This window comes from Phragmites australis, chromosome 3 (assembly GCF_958298935.1).
Source record: "Phragmites australis chromosome 3, lpPhrAust1.1, whole genome shotgun sequence".
In the NCBI taxonomy this organism is placed as follows: Eukaryota; Viridiplantae; Streptophyta; class Magnoliopsida; order Poales; family Poaceae; genus Phragmites; species Phragmites australis.
This window is the reverse complement of record NC_084923.1, coordinates 25,562,692-25,587,738: the sequence shown is the minus strand read 5'-3', so window position 1 is coordinate 25,587,738 and position 25,047 is coordinate 25,562,692. Positions and strand designations below refer to the sequence as shown.

Here is a 25,047-nt window from a genome sequence, read left to right as displayed (position 1 = left end):
GTGGGTGGGCGAACCGAATCCGCACGAGGACACGTCTGCGCAGTCGCAGCCGCGCAAAAACCACCGGGCACCGGCGCACGTACGCCGCATGCTCCACCACCACCACCACCCTCCCCTCTCCTCCTCCAAAGCCCAAATCCCTTCACATTGCTCAACCCGCCCAACCTCCACTTTCCCAATCCGAATCCAACTCCTCACCCACCGCCGCCTCCCCAATGGCGTCGCCGGGCGCCGCCGCCTTCTCCGCCGCGCTCGTAACCGAAGACTTCCCGTGGGTGCGTAGCTCGCGCCGGCTCCAGCCCAAATGTTCAATCCGTTCCCTTTAAACCTGAGGAGGTTTTTAGTTTCCACTGATTTTGTTGCTGCTGCTGCTGCTGCTGCTGTTGTGGCTTCGCTGCGCAGGTGGAGAGGGAGGAGGAGATGGGGATGGCTCCCGACAAGTTCCGCGAGGTGTTCGACCTCGCGCAGCGCGGGGCGCGAGCCTTCCGGGAGCGCCGCTTCGACGAGGTAATCATTGAGCCCACCCCTCACCACACTCTGTTCGTGCTGTTTCGCGTGTAGCTCATGAACCACGAAGCCGTCTGATCGTTTGATTCGGAATGCTTCAGTAATCGTAACAGGATGGGAGTTGGGTTAAGGGCTGCCTGACACAGGTAAGGTGCCCAATGGGGCTGACTTGGTTCCTTTGCCGATGGGAATTGATGTTAACGTAGCGATTCTCCAGTATCTGGAGCGAATACTTCGGTGCCACCAGCTACAATTCTGCATATACAGTTTTTTCACAGAGAGAAACCCAAACATTGTATCAACAATTATGCCACTGTTTTCCAAGTTCTAGCCCTTTGACAATATGATCGACAGAATTAACATATAGTTAACGTGGCATACGGAGAAGTTTTTCACACACGGTTAATGTGGCAACCGGCTATTTCTTTCATGCCAGTATTCAAAAGAAAGTAGCTTCACAGTAGTTCAACCCTCCAGTGACTACAATTTTACCTGTGGATGATGCTTGTCTATAATGCTAGACATTCTTTAGTGAGATGGATGATTGGTCAGTAGTTGTTGAGGTCCGTCTCTTTGGAAAAAATAGGAAGAAAATGATATGTTTGTTGTCCAACAGGTCCTGTTTCTTAAATTTTGGCATTATCTAGTCATATACTAGTAGGTAGCCTGTATTTGCAATTGGTAGCTTTCCGCTTCCCCTAAACCAGGGAGTACCAAAAAGAAGTAACACCTCAATTCACTAAGCTTTTCTCTTAAAAATAATCTAGATCTGTCTTTGTCAAGTTTTGAGCTTTTATGTCCATTAGTTTCCTAAGTATTTTTTTCTCATTTTCTTTATTTTGTTGTGCTCTATTCACTAGTAAATACAAAAGAACCTGCGCTTTGTGTCAGAGTAGCATAAAGCCTTGGATTTCTTTGCTTTTGGAACATAGCGCAAGGGTTTCTGCTCCTAATGATTCACAAATCTCCACCTTAAGGAAAGCCCAAATGATTTAACAAGAAGGTCCACCAGAAGTGCCCCATTGTCCTTCTTGCCTCTTCACCTCTATCTGTGGAATGTTGCGATTTGGATGGGCCTATCTTGTCAGTTTGGGTGGGATTTAATTAAGTGGGGTTTTGTTGAGGCAAAATTGGTTCTATAGCACTGAAAGAACTCGACTTTAAAAAAACAGGATACCATTTAAACGAGGAGGGGGCACTTTAGGAAATTATATGCATATCTCTTCTTAAAATCCGAAAACATCAAATAAAAAATAACACACTTCAACTTCTATATCATCAAATAGAGAAGAATGGAGCGTTTAGCTCAAAGCTGTTTCCTTGTTTTTCGAACCTTGAGTTATATTTCGTTGGATCAGTGCATAAGTGTTTAATAGTTCAGCGGAGTGGTCATAATAGTTTCCAACTTATCGAGTGACTATAGAACATTAGTAACAAAAATAACCTATAGAGCATGAGCTTGCCAAGATTAAAGGAATATTTCCTGATCTTGAATGCTTTCTTGGCTTTATCAGTAACTTTTTACTGGACCAATTCCTTAAAAAACTTTATACAGGCAGAGTCTCTATTATTCCTTTTCATTGATATGTATATGACACTAATTTTGTCGTTCTATGTTATTTTCTTTCACCTGTACAAATTTGATTTCTGTATTGTGTTGACCTTATTGTGTATGATACTTCACATGATTCTGTATCAGGCAATTTCCTTTTACTCAAAAGCTCTAAATTTGAGACCAGGAGATCCCATTATCCTTAGCAACCGAAGTTCTGCTTTCTGTATGTGAGTTCCTTGGCGATGTTTTTGCATCATCCAACTATATTGATGCCATTCTTACTATAAGGATATGTTTGCTCTGGATTCACACCCATGTTATCTATATGACAGGATAAGTCAACTGTTGAGGGAGAGATCAGCAGCTGACTCTGAGTATCAGCCATTGAATGGCCTTGATCCTACAACACATGCAGAGGTATGGGTAGTTGGATATTCTTTAATAATCTAATGTCAAACTTAAGTGAATGTACAGCACTGTAGTCCTTTTTAAAATTGGTTACTTTTTATATTTTATTCTCAGTTAGCTCTGAAGGATGTGGAGAAGATACTAGCAAGCAACAGTAATTCTCCTAGATCATATATTCTCAAGGCATACGCCCTTATTTTGGTAACTTCTAGTTACTTGACTTGTGCAAGTTTGATACATCTCAGCTTCATTGTTCTTTAAGTAGGACCAAGACATTTTTAACATTTTTCTCTACAGAAGATTACTCAATTTAACTGGCGAGTTTTTAGTGACTTGGATTACTTATTGCAAGAGCATCACTTTTCTTAACTTTGGTTGTGTGGCCACCATGTCCAATTTAACCTTTGAGAATATTGCATGTGATATACCTGTACTTTTGGAGTCTTGCAACTTCCCACACTTACTTTAAGTGATATATTTTACCACTTCTTTTTTTTACTCTAGTTAACACGACTGAATTTTATCACCCACTCCCAAAATCTCAGGTGGTAAATATTCATATGCCAAACTTTGGAATTGCATGCTTCAAAGTACTGGGGGTAATCAGCAAAAAGAACTACTAGTACCTCTACTCTAAAAACCAATTCTAAAAACAATCCGTGGATGTAGTAATGTAGAACTACGAAAACATGCATAATTTACCAAAACTATGGATTACCAAAAAATAAGGGCTGCATCGTGCACTGCTTTTCCATTTTTGGTTTCTTACGACATGGTTGAATTGGAGCTTGAAATTTTGCATGTGTGCATGGGATTACATCTAATACATCTATCATTTTTTTTTTGGGAATTTTGACAAAGTACATTGCCTATTTTTAACAAATTGGGGTGAGTAGCACCTATTGAGGCACCAAATTCGCTACGTGTTTCCATTTATCTGTTGTTTGGTTTTTTTCTTCTTGTCCTCTCATTCATTTCTGCACAGTAGCCTATTGTTCTACTTTGTAATGAAACATAGTGTCAACAATCGGTGAACCGTTGATCTTACGAACTTGTTGAATAGAAGGAGATGTTTTGAGTAGACGAATCAAAGGAACACATATAGGGGTTTTTAGATAGGTTTAGATCTCTATTGGGATAATAACCCTACGTCTTGTTTATCTCGTATTGATATGAGTCAGTTACAAGGGGGTGCGTGGCTAGTCTAGATTGATCTACACCTAGTTGGCGACTTTCTTGCTAAGCTTATGGTGTCTTCTGGCTTGTGCGACTTGTAAAGACTTCTAATTGCTTGTCCATCATAGGGGCCTTAGGCTTTGTATAAATAGGGGACATCGTTCGTTCTCTGGAGGCTTCCTTCCCATTCTTAGAGATAAACTTTCTTGTTTACAGGATACCTTGGGTGCCTATGGGTAGTTTCTTTTTATCCACAGATCCTTTTTTCGAAGGTAAAGATATGTCCTGAGAATTACGGGAAACCCTGGGGTGCTTGGATATGGTAATTATCCAGTAGTTATCGTCCCATAGCTCCTTGTTGTACTCTCAACGTTACATCAATATGATACAACTGAAAAGAGTTACTCTCAGCTTCTGCATCCCAGATGCACACAACCAAAGAAAAACTAAAAAGAAAAAACAAGAAAGCAAACATGTAACATAGTAAAGACCAGCGCCAAAGCTAGGCTGAAGGGGCTTCAATCTAGAGCCTAGACTCCCATCCAAATCAGATAAACAACTCCCTAACCACCCGCTCCAGGTGCACATACACCACTGCCACCATAATTTGATGTTCTCGTCACTGCAGTATAGACCATGTACGGAGCCAGCGTGTACAAGTATAAATAACCTACAAAGGAGAGTTAATGTTTCTCTTATTAAAGACAATATCATTTCTGCATTTCCATAGCGACCAACCAAATGCTGCTGCCAATATTTGAGCTTTCTGTTGTTTACTAAGACCATGAAACTAAGTTCCAAACATATTTAGGACACTTCATGGTGGGTAAAGGTTAGAAGCCACCTGGATGATGAACCATGCAAATCTGGCAAAACAACAATAAGAAAAGAGATGCTTCATCGTCTCGTTTTGTGACAAAAGCAATACTTCTAACTTCCTTGCCATCGTCTTTTAACTAAATTATCTTTGGTCAGTAAGACTCCTTTGCGTAAGTACCATAGAAAGATTTTGATTTTTAGAGGTACTTTTTGTTTCCACAGTTGTTTGTTCATGATCGGTGTATCACTATGTATAAGCGTCAGATAAAGTGAGTTCACTGAGAATTTTCCAAACTGGTTCATATTCCAGTGAAATTCGTCGGGTTTTTGTGAGTGATGTTGATAAGGCGTGGGAGCAGATTGTTCCATGCTATCAATTTCGTGCCAATCAAGTTTTGCTGGAAAAATATTCGATGGATAGGATTGTAATGCATTAACAATTGTGTCTTGTTTGTTCTGAACAATGTTATACAATTATGGATATTGCTCACTCAGGAGTGAATTGGCCAATCAAATATCCTCCCAGAATCTTATTTGTGAGTCGTCTTCGATGTTGAAAGTACCGTAGCGAAGAGGGATTCGCTTTACCTTCATTCCGGCCTAAAATTGGGAGTCACCTGGTTTCCAATTGACTTGGGATAATGGTTTCGACCCAAAATACTTGTTTCTTAGGATGTCTTGCCATATTCCCTCTTCAGACAAGAATTTATATGACAATTTGCTTAAAAGAGAGGTATTTTGAACATCGAGGTCTTGTATCCCTAGGCCTCCCTGATCTTTAGGTTGGCATAGGACACTCTATTTCGCTAGACGACACTTCTTTTTGTGCTATCACCTTGCTAGTAAAATCTAGAGCGAAAGTAATCCAGTCTCTTAGGTACACCTTGTGAGTCCGAATTTTTTTTGCCGCGTCGACACGCATCAAACGCGATGCGGCACGCACCAGACTCATCTCCGGTGACGATGGCGGCTTTGTGTTGTGGAAGAAGAGAAGCAGGGAAGGGGAAAGAGCGGCAGCGGTGGCTTGCGTACGAGAGGAGTGGAGTCAGGGCTTCGGAGGTGCTAGTATGTGGGCTAGATGGACCAACGCAATAGGCAATAGCCCATCTCTTCCTTTATTCCCTTTTCTTTTCTTTTTAAACCTGTGATGCATCTTCTTATGGATTGGTCACATATGGACTAATGAGGAATGTGACTATAGCAAATGGTTTTCGAGCAAATTTATAATTTAATATGTATTTTTAACTTTATAAATTTAAAAATTAATATATTAGACGAATCCCCGAATCCAATTTTCTGGTGTTTGTGAGTCGTACACCCGCACCCGAGTCGAACATCGACACCTGCACTTGTGTCCCGGTAACACTGGTGAGAAGCCTTTCATCCAGAGGGCTTGCAACAGAAAAGGCCACTTGACTTTGTCATATGCCTTCTCAAAGTCTATTTTAAATAAAGCTCCGTTTGACTTTTACGATGAAGTTCGTGTATTGTCTCGTGCAGTATCACCACTCCTTCTAGGATGTTTCGGCTACGCATGAAGGTTGTTTGTGTGGGGCGGACTATCCGGTCCGTCACACAATTTATACAGTTAGTGACCACTTTTGTGAAAATCTTAAAGCTAACATTTAGCAAACAGATGGGTCTGTACTACTGAATGTGACATGCTTCTCTGACCTTTATAAGTAGCATGATTACCCCGTAATTAAGGCTATGCAGCGAGAGGTTCCCAGAGTGTAGTTCGTGGAATAAGGTCATCAGGTCATCGTTGATGATATCCCAAAAAGTCTGGTAGAATTTTGCTGGAAAGCCATTAGGCCCACCTCTTTTTCTGTGAAGGGGGATGTAAGGATGTTGTTTTCAACGTCATGTGGTTAATGTCCTCACTTCATGTTTCTGTCATGGAGAGATGGTTAGTCTCAGGTGGACCGAAAAGATGTTTATAATATTGTGTGGTATAATTTCTAATTGTTCTTCCCCTTAGATTTTGCCTTCGTTCTGTTCTAGGCACAAAACACGTTGTTTCCTATGTTTGCCATTGGCAACCATATGAAAGTATTTTGTATTATTATTACCCTGAAGAACATGATTGACTTTGGCTCGTTGGTACCATTTCGTTTCCTCTTCACAGAGGAGTTTAACCAATTTCTCGTTGGACTGATTTTTAGACTAATCTCGTCATCTGTTAAACCTCACATCACAAATATTTTATCGAGGTTGTCAATAATTGCCAACAATTCTTCTCTTGTTTATATTTCCCACATGTATTTGCAATCCAACCTCTAAAATGTCGTCTAAGAGAGCGGAGTTTGTTTGTCCACCTTTGTATCGAGTTCCGTCCTCTAGATGGTTTATTCCATACATCAGCAACCCAATTAGCAAAACCTTCGCGAGCTAACCAACCTAGCTCGAACATGAAGGTTTTGCGTCTGACCCGAGGCCTGTATCTATAAGGATGGGAGTATGATCCGATATTGTCCTATTGAGGACTTGAACGGTAATCAGAGGGTATTTCGATTCCCATTTTGTCATCATCAAATTTCGCTCCAGTTTCTCAAAGGTAGGTGTAAGGAGATTATTTTCCCATGTGTATTGCCGCTTGGAGAGTTCAATCTCCCTTAAGTCCAAGCCGTCGATGACAACATTGAATAGGGAAGGCCACCGGTTGTGAAACCTATTGTTTTTTCCTGATGTTTTCTCACGATGTTAAAATCACCGCCAATTAGCATAGAATGTGGGTTCTCTCAACAGGTTTTCTTGGGTAGGTCCTTAGACTGCCATTAGGCTCCATTTGAATGAATCCGCCTTGTTTTGAAGATGGAATTTAATAGTAAATTCCCCATCAAAGACTTGGTCTACATCAAACATTCCTAGATTAACCCCAAGCAGAATGTCCCCGGATATTCCACAGGGGTGCAGGCAATGCCACTTGAGCTCCAATCCGCCATATAGGTGGCTAAGGAACCATGCATCAACCTCGTTTTCCCCCATCTCCAAAAGAGCAATGAAATCCAAGCTGTGTCCCTGAATACAGTCAGTGATATAACGGATTTTAGTCAAGTCATGAAGACCTCTGCTATTTCAGAAAACACCTTTCATTTGACACTGTTAGATTTTTTGTTTTTCTTGCCCTTCTTTGGGGGCTGTCCTACACGGGTTTTTTTTTCTTCGCGGAGTGCAACTTGGATTTACGAGGGGTAGCTCTAAGGTCGCATGTTATGCTTCCAAGCTCCGCCTCATCCATGTTGGTCTCTGTTATATCCTTTATCAGGTGAGAGAAGAGAGGTTCGTCTAAGACGTTTTCCTCATCACTCTCACTTATATCAGAAGTATTATCCCCCGTTGTAATATTTTTAGAAGTTTTGACCACTCTAGGTACCGTCTTAACTCTGTCAACTGCCATATGTTTCAGTGCCCTAATGGAGAGCTCAATTTCATCTTTGTTATATCCCGGCGAGATTCCTAAGTTTCTAGTATTTAATGAAATACGAGCAAATGAAAAAGGTGAAATGGGAGGGGTAGAAGGGTTTGGCTTACCTGGCATAGAGCCATATGAGTTCGTGAGTGAATGTAACAAGTTGTTAGAGGCTCTAGATAGAATCGAAACCACGTAGACCGGAGTCGTGTTAGCCATGGCTGCCGTGGCCAGATCCGCGCTGGCCATGGCTACCTTTGTCGCGTCGGCCGGTGTTTCTCCGACCAGGATCTTGCTATCCTATGCACCAACCTTGGTCGCGAGGGCTTGGGTCGTGGCTGCCAGTGTCGGCCGCCTGGACGCCTGTGGCCATTGGTGTAAGATCGCACACGCCAGTCGATGCCTGCACAAGGGATGACAGAGCTCTGGCCTAGTCGTCTGACTTTGTGCCAGTCTGGGCCCTGGCCGACGAAGTGTGCAGGACGCCTACCAAATCCGCCCAAAGCAGGTCCACGTCAGACGGAGGCAACCCAGACCGAGCTGCGTTAGGCTTGGCGCTGGTCGAAGCAAAGGCTTGTGATTGGGTATTCTTGGGTGCATTCTTGAGTGTGTACACCTGGACCTATTAGTCTGCAGTGGCTAGCATCACAACCTGCGCCACATTGTCGGCTCGGGTAGTCGGAGCGCCGGTCGAAGCTGATGGCCTGACCCTTGGGCCGGCTAGGGTAGTAGACGCAGGGGCCAGCGGGGAGGGTGCTGCTATCGCAGTAGGAAGCGCACCGAAGTCACCGCGAGTCGGGGTAGCAGGACTGCGCCGCTTGGGGTCGAATGGAGCCATCGCAATCTAGCTTTGTGTATCCCGAGGTAGAGGGGGTGAACATGCCAGTGTAGCCTTGTCAACTAGCATGGAGTCATCAATTTGTTTTTTGTCATCTTAATTGAACGAATCATTTTCTTCTTTTTTTGGACCGTTTGCCAAGCCCATTGGTATGATCATCGTCGTCAAGTAAGTCATCATCGTCATCATTGAAATCCCCCTTGCCTTAGGGGATGGCTTGGGCCGTTGTCGACGACAAAACTTGAGTTGTCAAGGGCAAATGTGACTTCATAACCATCAATGCCAAACTCAATGTCCGTTTTAAGCGGCATCAGTTTAGCATCGATCATAGCCATCTGGTTGATGTGAGCACCGACACCAGGCGCGTGCTGCGAGGAACTCAAGACACCGAAAGTGAAGGGGCCACTGTGTGATCCTCAAGAGCTAGCTTGACCTCCAAAGCCACCAAGGGCACCGACCTCATTGGCAGACGTAATGATTGAAAGGTCAGCGTCCCTTTCAAAGTGTGTTGTGAAGGTGCGGTTCTGCACTACTTGGGGGATTGGTCCTGCCGGTCGGGCCCCTGGTAGCGCCGCCCGTTGGGCCGCCACCCACCTGAGAGCCACTGTCGACAGGGTTTGAGGATCCATGCTACACCTGGCCATGAGGACTTGAGTGTAGGAAAAATTGTGATTCTAGTAGGATTGGAAGCAGGTCTTGGCGCTAGGAAGATGGAGGTAGCTTGATGCTTCCTAAGGAAAGTTTGGGCAACTAATTTATAACCTACCTTTCCCAAATGCCACCAAAAATATCCTTCGAATTTCTTCCGCTCGGTGATTTGAGGACATGCATTTAAGAAATGGCTATTAGGCATCCAGGAGATCACCAGACCCAATGCTTCCCATGACGCGGCCATAATAGTCTGCCTTGATCTCGCCAGAGATTGTAGCTTAGCCGGCAAGAAATCCCCGAAGGCCACCATTGGAGCACACCAGGGTTTGGGGAGAGGGCCTCTCCAAGGTCGCAATAGCTAGCCCTGGCTTCTACCACGACAACCCTATTGTTAAGTCGCAGTAGAATGTGCTGCCAGCGAACCTATCAATTTCGGATCAAGGATGGACGTGCCTTCGCCGGAGAACTCCCACCATCAGGAATCTTTCGATGGAAAATTGAGCTCCATTGAAAGGACCGAATAGCCTAAGAGGGGGTGGGGGGTGAATTGGGCTCTATTAAAAACTTCTACGGATTTCTAGAACAACTAGCAACCTTAACATAGATGAAAGGAAACGACTACACGAACAAGCTAGAACAAGGCTAATAAACTAGCAAGCAAAGATACTAAGAAAAATGCAAAAACAAAGCTTACAAGAATGTAAATGCTCAAAGTAAAAGTGGAATAGTAAAGAGATGGGTAAGAGGACACCGGATTTTTTTTCCGAGGTATCGAGAAGGTGGCACTCCCCCGTAATCCTCGTTAAAGCATCTACTAAGGATATCGCTCTCCCTTGAGTCATCAAGACTTATGTGCTCCCTTATGATTGCCACTTCTCCATATTCAGATTGACGGACATCAAACTAAGTACAAACCCTTCTCGGAGCTCCTACAAAAAATCCTAAGAGTTCACCGAGAACACCTCCAACCACCAAGACCGGCTAGGTGTTATCAACCACCAAGAGTAACAAGCCAATAGTTTCACTTGACAAATATCAAGCCTAGATCACAGTTAGATGCACACTTACCACTCTTCAAGCACTAATGATGTCTTTAACCTTCAATTAGGGACTTGCAAATCAACTCAAGTGCTTTCACTTGTTTCTTGATGACACATACAGTGTATGAATTCCTCTGAGTCGCTAGAGCTTTTTTAATTGAAACCAAGTGATGGGGTATTTATAGGCTAGAGGTCCAAATCTAACCGTTGCTCAACAACCCAACTTTCTATGAACGCCGGAAGGTCCGACGTGCACCCGCTCACCCACGCCGGACTATCCGGTGTGTACATTTTTAGAGCCTCAAACTGTGCCAGCTGTCATTAGCCGTTACTGCGAGAAATACTCTGGTGAAGCATCTGGTTCACATGCCGGACCATCCAGCGCGTACAAACATAGAAACCAATTTGAAATTTCTTCTCGGCAGAAATTGCTCCGGCGATGTAATCCAGTGAGCGTCGGACCATCCGGCGTGCACACTCAATTCTTCTGCCGAAAATCCTGCTCTGTGTAAAATGCTTTGGCGTTCTTCATCCTCAACGCCAGACCATACGGCGTGTAGACTCAAAATTGCCCTTCTGAGTCAAAACACTCCGGTGTGTTCATCCCGCAGAGCGTCGGACCATCCGACGTGTAGACTCGAGACTGCCCTTCTGAGTAAACACTCCAGCATGTTCATCCCGTAGAGCTCTGGACCATCCGATGTGGACTTGTTGCTTTTCTGACCACGTCACCTAAAAAATACTCCGGTGTAAATGACTTTGTAGATCGACGGACCATCCGGTGCACTCAACAACTTATTGAATTGAACCAAGAATACTCTGTCAAGTTCATCTTCAAGATCGCCAGACCATCTGGTGTAGGTATTTTCTTCTGAACTCATCCAATTCAACCAATTTCGAGTTCTAACTTCTCAGCAACTTATCCATGGGCTTCTCTGATCTACCTAGTGCTAGAGTTTCACAAGTGTGCATCAACCATATCTAGACTTACCTAGGTCAACCTACTACTCTTAGCATCTCTTTATAGTACAGTGAAAAAACTATAAAAAAGGAATCAATACTACTCTAAGTGTCATTCATCTCCTTATGACACTTAGAACTAGAAGATTCTTAATTTTGACGCAAATGTCTTCTGATCGTCCAATATAATTCCATAAGGGACCAAGAATACTCAATTAACATTGTGAACTAAATTTTTTATTCCCTTTAAAATATACATGTTAGTCACAATGATACAATTGTCATTAATCACCGAAACACTTACCACTTATCTAGAGGCTTAGATGCTACATCCGTCCATAGGCTCTCGACGATATCTTGATCTGTAAGGCACTTGTAGCGATAGGTTGCCAAATCGGTATCAAGTGCCGCTCTGGACGTCGTTCTGACCCCATCCTGAAGTCTCGAGCTTCGATGGACCACCGTCGACAAAGATTTAGTTGGGCCGAGGGTGAGTCGGTGACGGGCCGGACCGCCCATGGCTAAATTGGAGAGATCATAGGCCCCACCGCCACTGACCTTCAAACATGTCCCTTGTCGGATGATGAACAGTAGGAAACAAGGAGATCTTGGCCGCCGTTCACTAGCGGCAAGGCTGCCGCCAGCAAGCGCTGAGGCTGCTGCCGTGGTTGAGGCGATGGCGGATCAAAAATAGCCTCCTGAAATTACGCCACCTCCTCACAGGTGTATCAAACTTTCATTATGTATCTAGTTTTCCCAAAAGGATGTGATTTCTTGTACTCTTCTCAGAAAAATATTCCTTCCTATTGTCATGTTGCTTTATCCTTGCAGTTGTACACCATTAAAACAACCATTGGCTGACCTGATATTACTGCTGCACAAATTTCATAGCATTTCTGTTCCTCTTTAACTACAATCTGTTGACTATCAGTGTTGCATATTAAATACAGTTATATTGAAGGTGTTTCTCCTCCATGTTTGTTTATCTAATGGCAATAACCCCTTGATATGAAGCTGGAGCGTTACCACGCGGCACGTGAGGCCCTTCTTGCTGGTCTTCAAGTTGATCCTCTCAGGTACGATTTTGTTGGTCAGATACTTGATGTTTTACTTCCTAGCTAGTGGATATATGTTAAATTAATATTGATCATCTAGCACATTGTATAACACCCATTCTCTACATATACAGCCATATGCTGCAAACCTGTCTTAGCAATCTGGATAGAAATACAAATATTGCAGCTGGGGCAAGGCGTGCAAGGTTAGATAGGACTGATGATTTTGAGTGCACATTATGTTTCAAGCTATTGTTTGAGCCAGTCACTACTCCGTGTGGACATTCATTTTGTCGCTCTTGCCTACATCAGTCAATGGATCATGGTGAGCTTAGCAAATGTTCACATGCCTGATTAGCTACTTGTATCTGATTCTGAACTTGCCATTGTGTGCTATTTCCAACAGGCAATAAGTGCCCCATGTGTCGGACAGTGCTATTTATTGGTCCAAGAACCTACCCTATAAGGTATTCTAATCTGTTGCAAAGTTAAATTCATTTGCTTCGAGGTACCATTTCCATCATACATCCATATTTTTTCCTGACGTCTGATGGCAGTTATGGTTAAATGCTTCAGTGTAACATTGAGCAACATAATTCAGAGAAATTTTCCAGAAGAATATGCTGAGAGGAGGTCAGAACTTGAGACTATGACATATGCAGGCCTTGATTTGATGCCTCTCTTTGTTATGGATGTTGTACTTCCCTGCCAAAAGATGGCCCTGAACATATTTGAGCCTCGCTACAGGCTGATGGTACAAATGTCACAGTATTTTGATATGCTTTTGTCAGATGCACTTGTAATTTGTTGACAACAAAATATCTTCTTTATTTATCAAGAAGATACCATACATATTTGTGCATGCACATAACTTGCAGAAATAACTTAGCAAGATAATATTTCTTTGGAAAAATCTTGCTGAACAAAGTTTGTCTATTGAATGATGTGTTATACTCAAATGTAAACATGTAAAATCATTCTTCCATTTGTAAAACATTTTCTTAAAAGGACTTGGATGTTTTTCTTCAAAGCATGGAAAACTATTTAGGTTAGAGAAATTGAAGAGATAGTACCTGATCTTTCTGCTCATCCTGGTTGTAGTGAATATAGAAGAGGGGGCATTCTTTCTGTTCGTCACCTTTTGCATGCGCTTCAGTCAACATGTTTACTTTCCAGTTTCCAGCTGGATATCAAAGGATATTATTTCTTTTCTGCATGCCTCAATCTTGTTATTATCCAACCTTTTTCACTAAGTTGTAATGAACTTGAGAAAATACATGCAACCTTTTTTTCTTTGAGAAAAGGAAAGACATGTTGCTTAGTGCTTATTTTCCATTTCAACAATCCATATTATTTATCTCTGCACCATCTTTCAACATTTCATTTTCCCCATTTGAAACAGGTAAGGAGGATAATGGAAGGGAATCATCGAATGGGAATGGTTAGGAACTGATGTCAAATCATCCATTTGTTTGTTATGAATGAGTTCTTTCATTGATTATTGGCTTGAATACTGCAGGTTGCTCTTGATTCAGCAACGGGTACTGTAGCTGAATGTGGTTGTGAGGTGGAAATTTTGGAGTGAGTTCAGTTGTTCATTATTTGCCTTCAGATTTATGGAAGTATTTACGGCTTTCATTCTCAAATTTCTTCATAAATTTGTAGGTGCGAACCACTTCCAGATGGACGTTTTTATTTAGAGGTAAATTTAATATTCTATTGCCGGATTTTATAATCACATTGTTTTATCCCTTCCATTCCGTATTAGATTTTGAACTACTTGCTGTCTGTGTGCACGTCGTACATTTCTGTGAGCTTATGGGTTGACCTCATTTTTGTTGTTGACAAAATCAAGTATTCTTGTTCTTCTTATTGACTGTCCTGAACTGAATGTCAAATACACTTTTAGTTTCAATATTATCTTAGAGCCTAGGTAGTAGATCCTAAGATCTTTTTTAATTCTTGGAATATTTTTTATATGTTTACCAAACAGAGCCCTTAATCTTGTTGCATCTGAGAGAAATTTGATGTGAGGGAAGGAAAAGTGTATAAGAAAGTCTCTTTTCGCTTGGCTGCAGCAAAAGTACCTTGTATAGTGTCACCCTCCTCATATGCTTTTCTCTCTACAGCCCCTATTGTTGTTGTGCAAAAGAGAGTAATCCCAAACAGTTTGGGGATGTGACGCAAAGTCTCTTTTCGCTTGGCTGCAGCAAAAGTATCTTGCAAGTGTCACCCTCCTCATATGCCTTTCTCTCTACAGCCCCCATTGTTGTTGTGCAAAAGAGAGTAATCCCAAACAGATTGGGGATGTGACACCCTTTTCACATTGAGCTAACATAACAAATTAAATTGTAAATTTCTAAGCTACTTTCAGTGGGGAGAAATAATATTTTTGATCATAGGTTGAAGGTACACGCAGGTTTCGTATCTTGCGATCATGGGACCAAGATGGGTGAGTATAGCACGCTTCACTACTGAATTTATCTGGAAGAAAATACCGGATCAACCTCTATAAATATTCTTACTTTTATTGTTTTCTGTTGTAGGTATCGAGTTGCTGAAGTTGAATGGTTGCAAGATATACCTCTGCCAGAAGGATCGCAAGAGAGAAGAGATGTAAAATCTTATTACCTTTACATGCTTATGTTTGTTTTGTCAATAGAGGTGCTTACTGTGAGATATTGCATATGAAATGATGAAAATGTTAAAATATTAACAACATATTACATGATGTTAAAGAAATTAAGTTAACCTTATATAAAAAAGCTGATCAGTACATATTGTGCTACAGAACTGCGATTTGCTTGTTTACTTCTGATAATAGTAGATTCATCCAATATTTTTATCAGGATATCCAGTTGAATTGTTTTCAACAAAATAAGTACATCTGCTGTTACCACAGTGAGATGTAGTTAAGTTACTGTGGATTGTCATAATTATAACGTGTTAGCATAGCTTTTAAAACTGGACAAGACAGATTAGATACACAACCAGGGATAAAAAAAAAGCCAGTGATAACTGGCCAGTTACCACCAGAAGCCAATCATACCGGCTATACGACATGTAAATACCATACCGGTTGCCGATCAATATGAGGTGATCTCGTACCGTTATTGATATAATCTTAATGAGAAAGATTTTTCATTTGAATCATGCAAAATGATTTTCTTAGTTTTTAGTATAGTTATTTAAAGAATAAATAGAAATAAGAAAGAGGTGGCTGATCCCTCTGCATCATAATAGGCATATGAGTCCGCTTTGACCAACAAGGGTGTGTATTTCACACTTTCCTGTAAGATAGGGAAGAGACAAGGCAAGATGGCCTTCACCTAAGGATTGTGAATGTAACACCACAGGGACCACCATAAGCCCAGAGCACTACTAAACCAACCAACCTACAAGCCTGCTGAACAATAAAAATTTTTGCCAACATCTCTCCTGTAACTAGAGGTATAATTAACCAATCACGACACATAGAGAGATAAAAATAACATCGCGCTAACAGTATCGAACATCCTAGCAAACGAGGAAGATGTTGTTATGAATAGCACTTGTATTCATAATGGGGGCTCAGGGCCCAAATATATACATGTACAGGATTATGCAAATATGCAGAAAACCCCTTATACAATGGGGAAATACAAATATACATATATATCTAACACCCCCCCCACAAACTCAGGGTGGATCAAGAACACTGAGTTTGGAGAGATAAAACCTGTGCTGAGCTCTCGTCTGTGCCTTCGTGAAGAAATCTGCCAACTGAAGCTCTGAAGGCACATACCGAAGAGCAATCACATTATCCTGTACCTGTGCTCGTGTATAAGAAGCATCAACACCAATATGCTTAGTGAGCTCATGCTTCACCGGATCACGAGCAATACTGATAGCACCTGTACTGTCAGACAAAAGAGGAGTCGGTATAGTAACAGAAACACCAAAATCCTCAAGCAACCACCGTAGCCATGTAACCTCTGCTGTCACAAGAGCCATAGCTCGCAACTCAGCCTCTGCACTCGAACGAGAAACTGCTGTCTGCTTCTTAGTCTTCCAAGCAATGAGGGAACCACCAAGAAAAACGCAATAGGCAGAAAGAGAACGACGATCAGAGGAATCACTAGCCCAAGTGGCATCTGAATAGGCCTGAAGGTGTAAAGAGCTGGAACGCGGAAAGAACAAACGACGAGAGATAGTCCCACGAAGATAGCGCAGAACCCGAAGAAGATGACTATAGTGGAGCTGAGTGGGAGCTGAAACAAACTGACTGAGGATATGTACAGAGTATGAAATGTCAGGACGAGTAACACCAAGATACACAAGACTCCCTACAATGTGACGATAGCGTGTGGGATCAGAAAGAGGCTCACCATCGGTGGCACAAAGACGAACATTAAGTTCCATGGGAGTCTCAACAGTACGTTGGTCAGTGAGAGAAGCACGATCAAGAAGTTCCTGAATGTACTTTTCTTGGGACAGATAGAAACCCTCAGGCGTGGAAGAAACCTCAATCCCAAGAAAGTAACGAAGAGGACCTAGATCAGACATGAGAAACTGCTCACTGAGGCGTGTCTTCACAAAAGCAATGTACTGAGAATCATCTCCAGTAATGATCATATCATCAACATAAAGAAGGAGAAGTGTCCGACCACGAGACGAAGTGTGGATAAAAAGCGCCGGATCATGAGCACTGGCAGAAAAACCAGCAGCACTAACAACAGAAGCAAAACGTTGGAACCAAGCACGAGGAGCTTGCTTAAGCCTGTAAAGAGAGCGACGAAGGCGACAAACCATACCCTTAGGGACGGAATAGCCAGGTGGAGGCTGCATGTATACCTCCTCACGCAGCTCGCCATTAAGAAAGACATTCTTAACATCAAGCTGAGAGATGGACCACGCACGAACAGAGGCTACAGCAAGAAGAGTGCGAACAGTGGTCATGTGAGCCACAGGAGCAAAGGTCTCATCATAGTCACGATCATGCTCCTGCTGAAAACCACGCGCCACAAGGCGAGCCTTGTAACGCTCAAGAGAACCATCAGATCGGGTCTTAACCTTGTAAACCCACTTGCACGTGATAGGACGAACATGTGCAGGAAGGGAAACAAGATCCCACGTGCCAGTGCGCTCAAGAGCAGCAATCTCCTCTGCCATCGCATGCTGCCATTCCTGATGATGAAGAGCATCGTGGTAAGAGGTCGGCTCGAAAAGTACAGTGCCAGCAACAAACCGGTCTGGAGGTCGAATCAAACGACGATCACGAAGGGCATAGTGGGGAGACTCAGGAGGAAAATCCTCTTCAGAAGAAGACACATCAGACAAAGATGCATCAGAAGAAGGTGGCACAGTAGAGAATGGCATGGCAGAAGATGGATGTGCAACACATCGGTCACGTGTGTAAAACTGTGTCACAGGCGGCTTATGATCATAGATAGTACCAACTGGAGCTGGAGAAGAAGGCTCCAAAGATGACACCACAGAAGGATCAGAAGGAGAGGGCACCAAGCGTGAGGACGGAGCAGTAACAATAGGAGTATCAGGAAAGAAAGCGGCTCAACTACAGATGCATGAGAAGCATCTGAAGAAGGACGAGGATAGAAAGGACGAGACTCATCAAAGGTAACATCCCGAGAGATCCTCATCCGACGTCCAACAGGATCCCAACAACGATACCCCTTATGTTCGGCACTATATCCCAGAAAGACACACTCAACAGATTGAGCGGTCAGCTTGGTGCGCTCTCGGGGTGTAAGGAGCACATAGCACACACAACCAAAAAGACGAAGGCTGGAGTAGTCAGGCGTCTTCCCACAAAGACGCTCATATGGAATCCCACCATGCAGAGCTGATGAAGACTGGATGTTAATCAAATAAGTAGCAGTAGAGACAGCATCAGCCCAAAAATGAGGTGGAACAGAAGAGGCAATCATAAGAGCACGAGCAGTCTCAAGAAGATGACGATGCTTACGCTCAGCAACACCGTTCTGAGCATGGGCACCAGGACAAGAGAATTGGGTAAGAGTGCCCTGCTCCGAAAGAAACTGGTGAAGGGCTCCAGAAAGGTACTCCCCGGCAGAATCAGCACGAAAAATCCTAATAGCAGTGTCAAACTGAGTACGAATCATGGTGGCAAAAGCCTTATAGATAGATAAAGCCTCACTGCGATGTGTCATGAAATAAACCCATGTGTGGCGAGAAAAATCATCTATAAAAAGAATATAATATCGATGGCCCCCTTTCGAAACGAAGGGAGCCGGACCCCATACATCAGAATGAACAAGATCAAAAGGACGCTTGGAAACTGACTCACTAGAAAAATAGGGAAGCTGAATCTACTTACCTAGCCTACATCCCTGACACTGATCCAACGATACATCACCAGAGACGGATCCCAAAAGACCACGACGAACTAATGTGGACAGACGCGAACGACAAAGATGGCCCAAACGATGATGCCACTGAGCAAAGGACGATGAAGACGAAACAGCAGAAGCAGAGCCAACGAGACTGGCAGAGGCAGCGGAAGGAAGACGAAGCCAGTCAAGCTCCCAAAGGCGCTGAGAATCACGTCGACGAGGGCCAGTACCAACCAGGAGACCCGTGCTGCGTTCCTGAACACAACAAGAGTCAGAGTCGAGAATGACACGACAACCATGATCAGTGAGTTGGCCAGCTGAGATGAGCTGCATGGTTAGTTTAGGAACATAAGAAACAGCAGGAACATGAAAAGAATCAGACAAAAGAGTGCCTCGCCCTACAACAGAAAGGGGGGATCCATCTGCGGTATGAACAGTGATAGGAATAGATGGAGTACTAATGGAAGAAAGATTGGTACGATCATGAGTCATATGAAAAGATGCACCAGAATCAAGAATCCATGGAAAAGTACCTGGGGCGGAAGTGGAAAGTGGTCCCTCAGTGGAAGACGGGGAAGCAGCAGCAGCAGGATGTGACGGTGCAGAGGCTGGAGTAACAGAACCAACAGCTCCAGGAGGTGCAGAGGTAGCAAGGCGACGAAGTAACATGAGAATCTCCTGTGTCTCAGGACTAGCAGAACCCCTCTGAGAACCTCCAGTACCAGAACTACGAGCATTACTCCCACCCTGTGAAGTACGACCACCACGACGACCCTGAGCCTTCTTCTTCCTGTAACAATAATCCTCCACATGTCCATCCTTATCACAATACTTGCAATGAAGACCGCCACTCCCTCTAACCCTGGCAGAGGGCGCCACTGAAGAAGGCGTCGCGGGCGGAGGAGGAGGCGAATGAACAGCCAAGGCAGAAGGAGACTGTAGCAGGCCTGCATTACGAAGGCGTGTCTCTTCATTACGAATAGCCGCAAGAGCATCCATCAGAGACACACAAGGCTGACGAGCAAGTAGTTGAGCACGAAGCGGCTCAAACTCAGCACGAAGACGGGTCAAGAAGTCATATGTACGCCGTACCAACAAAGCATTCTTCTGACCCCTGCAGGACTCACAAGTGGCAACTGATAACTGAGGACTAAGAGAATCAAGCTGACGCCATACAGCAGACATCTGTGCATAGAACTCCTCAACTGTGGCATCGCCCTGTTGTAACAGCTGTTCCTGGCGTAAGGCATCAATATACAATGACTGACCAGATGGCTCATAAAGATCACGAAGAGAAGTCCACATCTGATGTGAAAAGTCAAAGTAAACAATGTCCGCAGCAAGACGCTCTTCCATACTGGCAACAAGAATAGAGGCAGCACGAGCATCCTCATCCAACCAAGTCCGGTATGCAACAAAATCTGTGTCATAAGCTGACAGATTATCATCATAAGAGGCAAGCAGCTTCGCCTTGTCATCCTCTGAAGCATTCTCTGGAATCACTGGCGGAATAGGGCATACAGGCTTGGCTGGACATGGCAGATCACCAGTAAGAAAATCCCAAAGACGAAGACCCTTCATGTGCCACGTCATCCGGGGCACCCAGTCACGATAATTAGTGCCATTAAAAAGCACCGGACATCGCGGAACCTGGAGACCACCTGACAAAGGAGTTGAGGACGACATCCTGAAGCAAAACACTTGACGACGACAAGTGGGCAGAACAGAAGCGGCGGCGGCAGCACTCCCCTTTTTTTTTTTTGCTTTTTTTTTTTTTTTACTTCTTCTTCCTCCTGCTGGTGCGCTCGGCTCGGTTAAAAAACGCTAACCAACGGCAGAGCAGATGCACGGCGCCAGCAGGGGAGGGCGATGGAGTCCGGTGGCGGCGGAGTCCGGCGAGGAGCGGCGAAGACGAGTTCCCGACGGCGGAAACCTAGGCACGACGGACCCCGACGCAGTGGCGAGATACCGGCGGCGGAGGGCGAGAAGAGGCCGGCGGCGCGGTACTGGAGAGGTCGGGCAGCGGCGGTGCTGGAGAGGTCGGCGGCGCGCAGTCGGTGGCAGCGGGATGGAGCGAAGCGAGGTCGGTGGCGCACGTTCGGTGGCGGCGACGGAACGAAGCGCCGCAAACGGGCGTCCAGCAGCAACGACGACCAGCGGCGGCGACGTCGAGCAGCGACGCAAACGGGCGGCGGCAGGATTGTGGAGTCCGGCGACGGCCCGATTGCAGCAACGACGGACGGATGCCGACGGCAACGACGAGATCCGAGCCGGCGGAACAGTAGCATGCAAGTGCAACGTGCGAGAGAGAAAAAAAATCGGCTAGGGAGAGAGAGAACGAACCCTAACCCTAGTTTTAGGCTCTAATACCATGTTATGAATAGCACTTGTATTCATAATAGGGGCTCAGGGCCCAAATATATACATGTACAGGATTATGCAAATATGCAGAAAACCCCTTATACAATGGGGAAATACAAATATACATATATATCTAACAGATGTCTCAATCATACAACCATACCACCACGAAACAGACATACAATACAACAGCTATGAGACACCAAATTGTCATGCATAAGTCGTGTTGTTACCCATCCTGTATACTCGACGTCACCTCAAGCCGCATTTGGAAAGATAGTAAGGGTGAGATTCGAAAATCTCAGCAAGTGAATTGCTTTAACAAGCTATTTAGCTACAGTTGATTAAACACTCATCTTTAACAAAGATACTAAGCTGATCAGGTTAACCATATCTGAAAATTATAATTAAGCCTGAGAAAACAGCAACAATACATAGTATCATCCGCTAGTTATGATTCATCATATTAGTACCATCCAAAATGGTATTAAACTATTAAAGACTTCCTTGCAATGTAAGAACGACATCGAAGTGATTAAAGTAAAGCTATGCAACACCGATACGGATACGGGGATATGCCATTTTTCCAAAAAAAAAAAAAAACGCGGATACGTTTACATTTTAGAAAAAACATAAATAAGTTACTCACATATTCTACTTAAATTCTATTACATAACATAATTAATAAGTTAAAAGTCTCAATTTAGAACATATTAAAGTACACAACAAATTATCTGTGAAGTTGCCTAAATATACTTGCAATGCATATAATATCTGTGAAGTTGGCAGCTAAGATGAAAATGCAAAAAATTGAGAATGTTCGGATCAAAATCAACATTACCAAATTTAGGAAATAAATTCTGTATGTGTTGAATTCAATCTATTTTTGTTTATGAATTGTAGTCTGGCAGATTACTCAGTCCCCATGATTGCATAAAAAGTTTAATTTTGGTGCTCATGTCATGCCATTGTAATGCCCTAGACCTAACAGAGTTACATGACAGATAATACTTCTTTTGGTCAAGATCTTTCTTTGGTCTTGTTTGGCATAGCTGAAATTTATGAGTTTTTGTTGAAAGTTGCTTATAGCTTATGCCAAAAGTTGTTAGCTTTTACAAGAAAATTTTAAGTTATCAGCACACCAGCTTTTCAAAATAGCAACTCTCAGTCAGCTTATCAGCTTTTAGTTCATTTCATCAGAAACCACCTTTTCAGTTTTTCAAAAGACGACAATAAGACAGTTTGTTTGTTTCAGCTTATACCTTCTGAGAAGCATACACTAGCAATAAGTTATGCCAAACAGAGCCTTTGTGATGCATAGCTATTGCAAGTTGCAGCTAATTCCAAGTTCTGTTTTTGACGCAAATAATCACAGGTTCTATGAGTACTAGTATTATTTTTATGTGAAGGCAAGCAAAAATCCAGAGTTGGTCTGTTATGTGCGATATTACCTATCACAGAAGGAAAGGAAAAAGGGTGCCAACAGGGAAGGAGATATTGGCGGCTGATTGTGGAGATAAGCCAGTTTGGGTGTTTTAGAAAGAGATAAGTAAGATTTGGAAATTGGGATCAGTTAGAGAAAAATTAGGAAAAGTCAGTTTAGGAAAGATATTCGGTTAGGAAAGAATAAAGAAGTTGTAATCGGATTGGAGATTAAATTAGAGTCTGAATAGGTTAAGTTAGATGGAATTGTTTAGGGCTGGGCTCTATATGTAAAGAGCAGCCGGCACCCCTTTGGAATCAAGCAATAAATCACCTGTTCCTCACCTCCTGTTCTCTATTCTCTCATCCCCTGCTGCCTGCGCCTCTCCCTCTTGCTGCAACTGACGCCAGCAGGCGTTCTCTCCAACACCACGGGGAGGAAACCAGCCAAGGATCGGCCGGAGACCTTCCACACATACCCCATCCGGTCACTTCCCCACGGACGTGACATGGCCTCCATATTCTTATATATAATGTTTTACATTAGTGTGGCTTCTGGTAATACTTGACTATTTGGTCGTTCTCTCAGTTGCTTATGCTTCTAGATCCATGTTACATATTACCAATATTGTTTAAGTGATAAAAATGGCATCAGATTACACCACAACATGATCATGATGCTGTCTTTATCACATATTAAGTGGATCTATTGATTCAATTCTTTGCAGCTAATCGAAATGGCCAATGGGGCATCAGAGCTGGCCAGGGGATATATTAGGCGTGCTAGAGAAACAGTACGGCCCGGTACGCTCATTTTCAGATACTCTACATGGTGAAATAGTTTATTCTGTTGTGAAGAACTAGTTTCTGAACTGACTAGAGAAGATGTAAGAACCTGTATTCTAATTTTCTAGTGTTGCATTAAATCTTGAATCACCTGATTTTAGAGTAACAAAGTAATATAACACTCAAATTACACATTAACATAGTCCCATTTGATCGAAAGCCTAGGGTTGCTAAAATTTGGTCGTGCTGGTGGTATTTGGCTTCCAGTTGCTTTCCTACCAAAAGTTTTGGCAAGATACTGTTCCCATTGATATCTCAGTTCATTTTCAAGCTGAAACCTTAGGCAAATCATGGGCAACCATTTCAGGACCAAATGTTAGCATGTATAATCTAGGTATGATCCAATCAGTCCCAAGTTAGTTCTCAGTCGACCAGAATAAATGACTGTCTCGGATGCTATTCTTTCTAAGATTACTTGCTGCTACATAGTATTCTTTTCTAACTTTTACTGAATGCAGTGAGGCGAACTAGACATTTGGATCTTGAAAGCATGCCTGGGCCACATGATCCTGAAAAATTTAGTTTCTGGGTAGGCAGCATGCCCGCTTTTGCTGAAGTTATAAAGATGTATATTCGTTGCTGCTATATTTTATTTATTTATTATTATTGTTTATTTATTTGCAGCTAGTCAACTTGATAAATTTGAGGCCATCAGACAGGCTAGATCTTTTAAGTCTCCGTGATACTCGGGAGGTAAGCTCTTAGAATTGATTTCTGTTTTTATGGAAGAGATCATGTTTTAAATTTGCATTATTGTCGTCTCTTCAGAGGATTTCCCGCAGCCTGAGATTGCTGGGTGATGCAGAACAAGGTTGCCGTGTACAATGACTAAGCTGTTGTCCAAGCATCATATTCCACTTTTCACAGGTCAATTTATTATCCTAGAGGTATATACTGAGCAGCTGATATGTATGTCGATGAATTCTCATATTTTTATTTAATTGATTTTGTACTATATAATTTTCATTTCACTCAAGTGAAAAAAATTATCATTCATGTAATAATCCTTTTCTCCTAAAGCCATTTGAGACTCGGCAAAACTATGTTGTGTTCTGCAGGGGTTGGGGATGGGAGTCTCTGCTAGGGTTCTTATGTACGCTGCCACAATTTTTTTTAAAACGAAACCAGGAGGGAGGCCCCTACTGAGATCATCATTTAAAAGATAGTGTTATGTACAGGAAGAAAGAGAATTTACTCGGCCAATATTGCGTTCAAACTTTCAAGTGTTTGTTTGCCCGCTGAATAATCCGTGCAAGTTCAGCCTTGAATTCTCTCTACCACGCAGTGGTAGAAAGTTGACCACCACTGAAATTAATGTTCTTTCTGTGAGTCCAAACACACCAACAAAGCCAGCACAATGATCTCCTGGAAACATCCTGGCTGCCGTCGACTTCGTAGCTGTACCACCGTAGCCGTGACAGGTAACGAGAAACCCCAATCTAATCGAATCATCATTTTTCGCTTGGTTTTCGTTTGGAAAATGCATTTTTGCTTGGTTCATTAAGCATGCCTTCTGTTAAGAGGATAGCTGCCTGAAATAGCCACACGTGCAGTTGTGCCAATTGCACACGCACGTATTCGGTCAGGTACATATCATAGGTCTGCAGTACAGGGACTGAAAGGGGAATTGCTGTAAGCAGGTAG

The 25,047-nt window shown here is 43.1% G+C and overlaps 1 protein-coding gene across 2 annotated transcripts; it reads left to right on the top strand.

Moving 5' to 3' along the window:
• Positions 1–24,763, top strand: LOC133912734 (uncharacterized). Of its 2 annotated transcripts, XR_009908887.1 has the most exons (19): positions 1–275; positions 403–507; positions 2,207–2,289; positions 2,395–2,479; positions 2,585–2,671; positions 12,381–12,442; positions 12,556–12,746; positions 12,828–12,888; positions 12,998–13,175; positions 13,824–13,862; positions 13,941–14,002; positions 14,087–14,123; positions 14,824–14,873; positions 14,968–15,037; positions 23,286–23,361; positions 23,862–23,932; positions 24,028–24,096; positions 24,172–24,290; positions 24,462–24,763. XR_009908887.1 is itself a non-coding variant. In XM_062355623.1 (18 exons), exons 1-18 carry the CDS (start codon positions 216–218, stop codon positions 24,229–24,231), a joined length of 1,446 nt encoding a protein of 481 aa, XP_062211607.1. In that variant the 5' UTR covers positions 1–215; the 3' UTR covers positions 24,232–24,422. The 2 variants fall into 2 exon arrangements, 1 of the variants encoding a protein (XP_062211607.1); XM_062355623.1 differs by lacking the exon at positions 24,462–24,763 and having other exon boundaries at positions 24,172–24,422.
• The last annotated feature ends 284 nt before the right edge of the window (positions 24,764–25,047 follow it).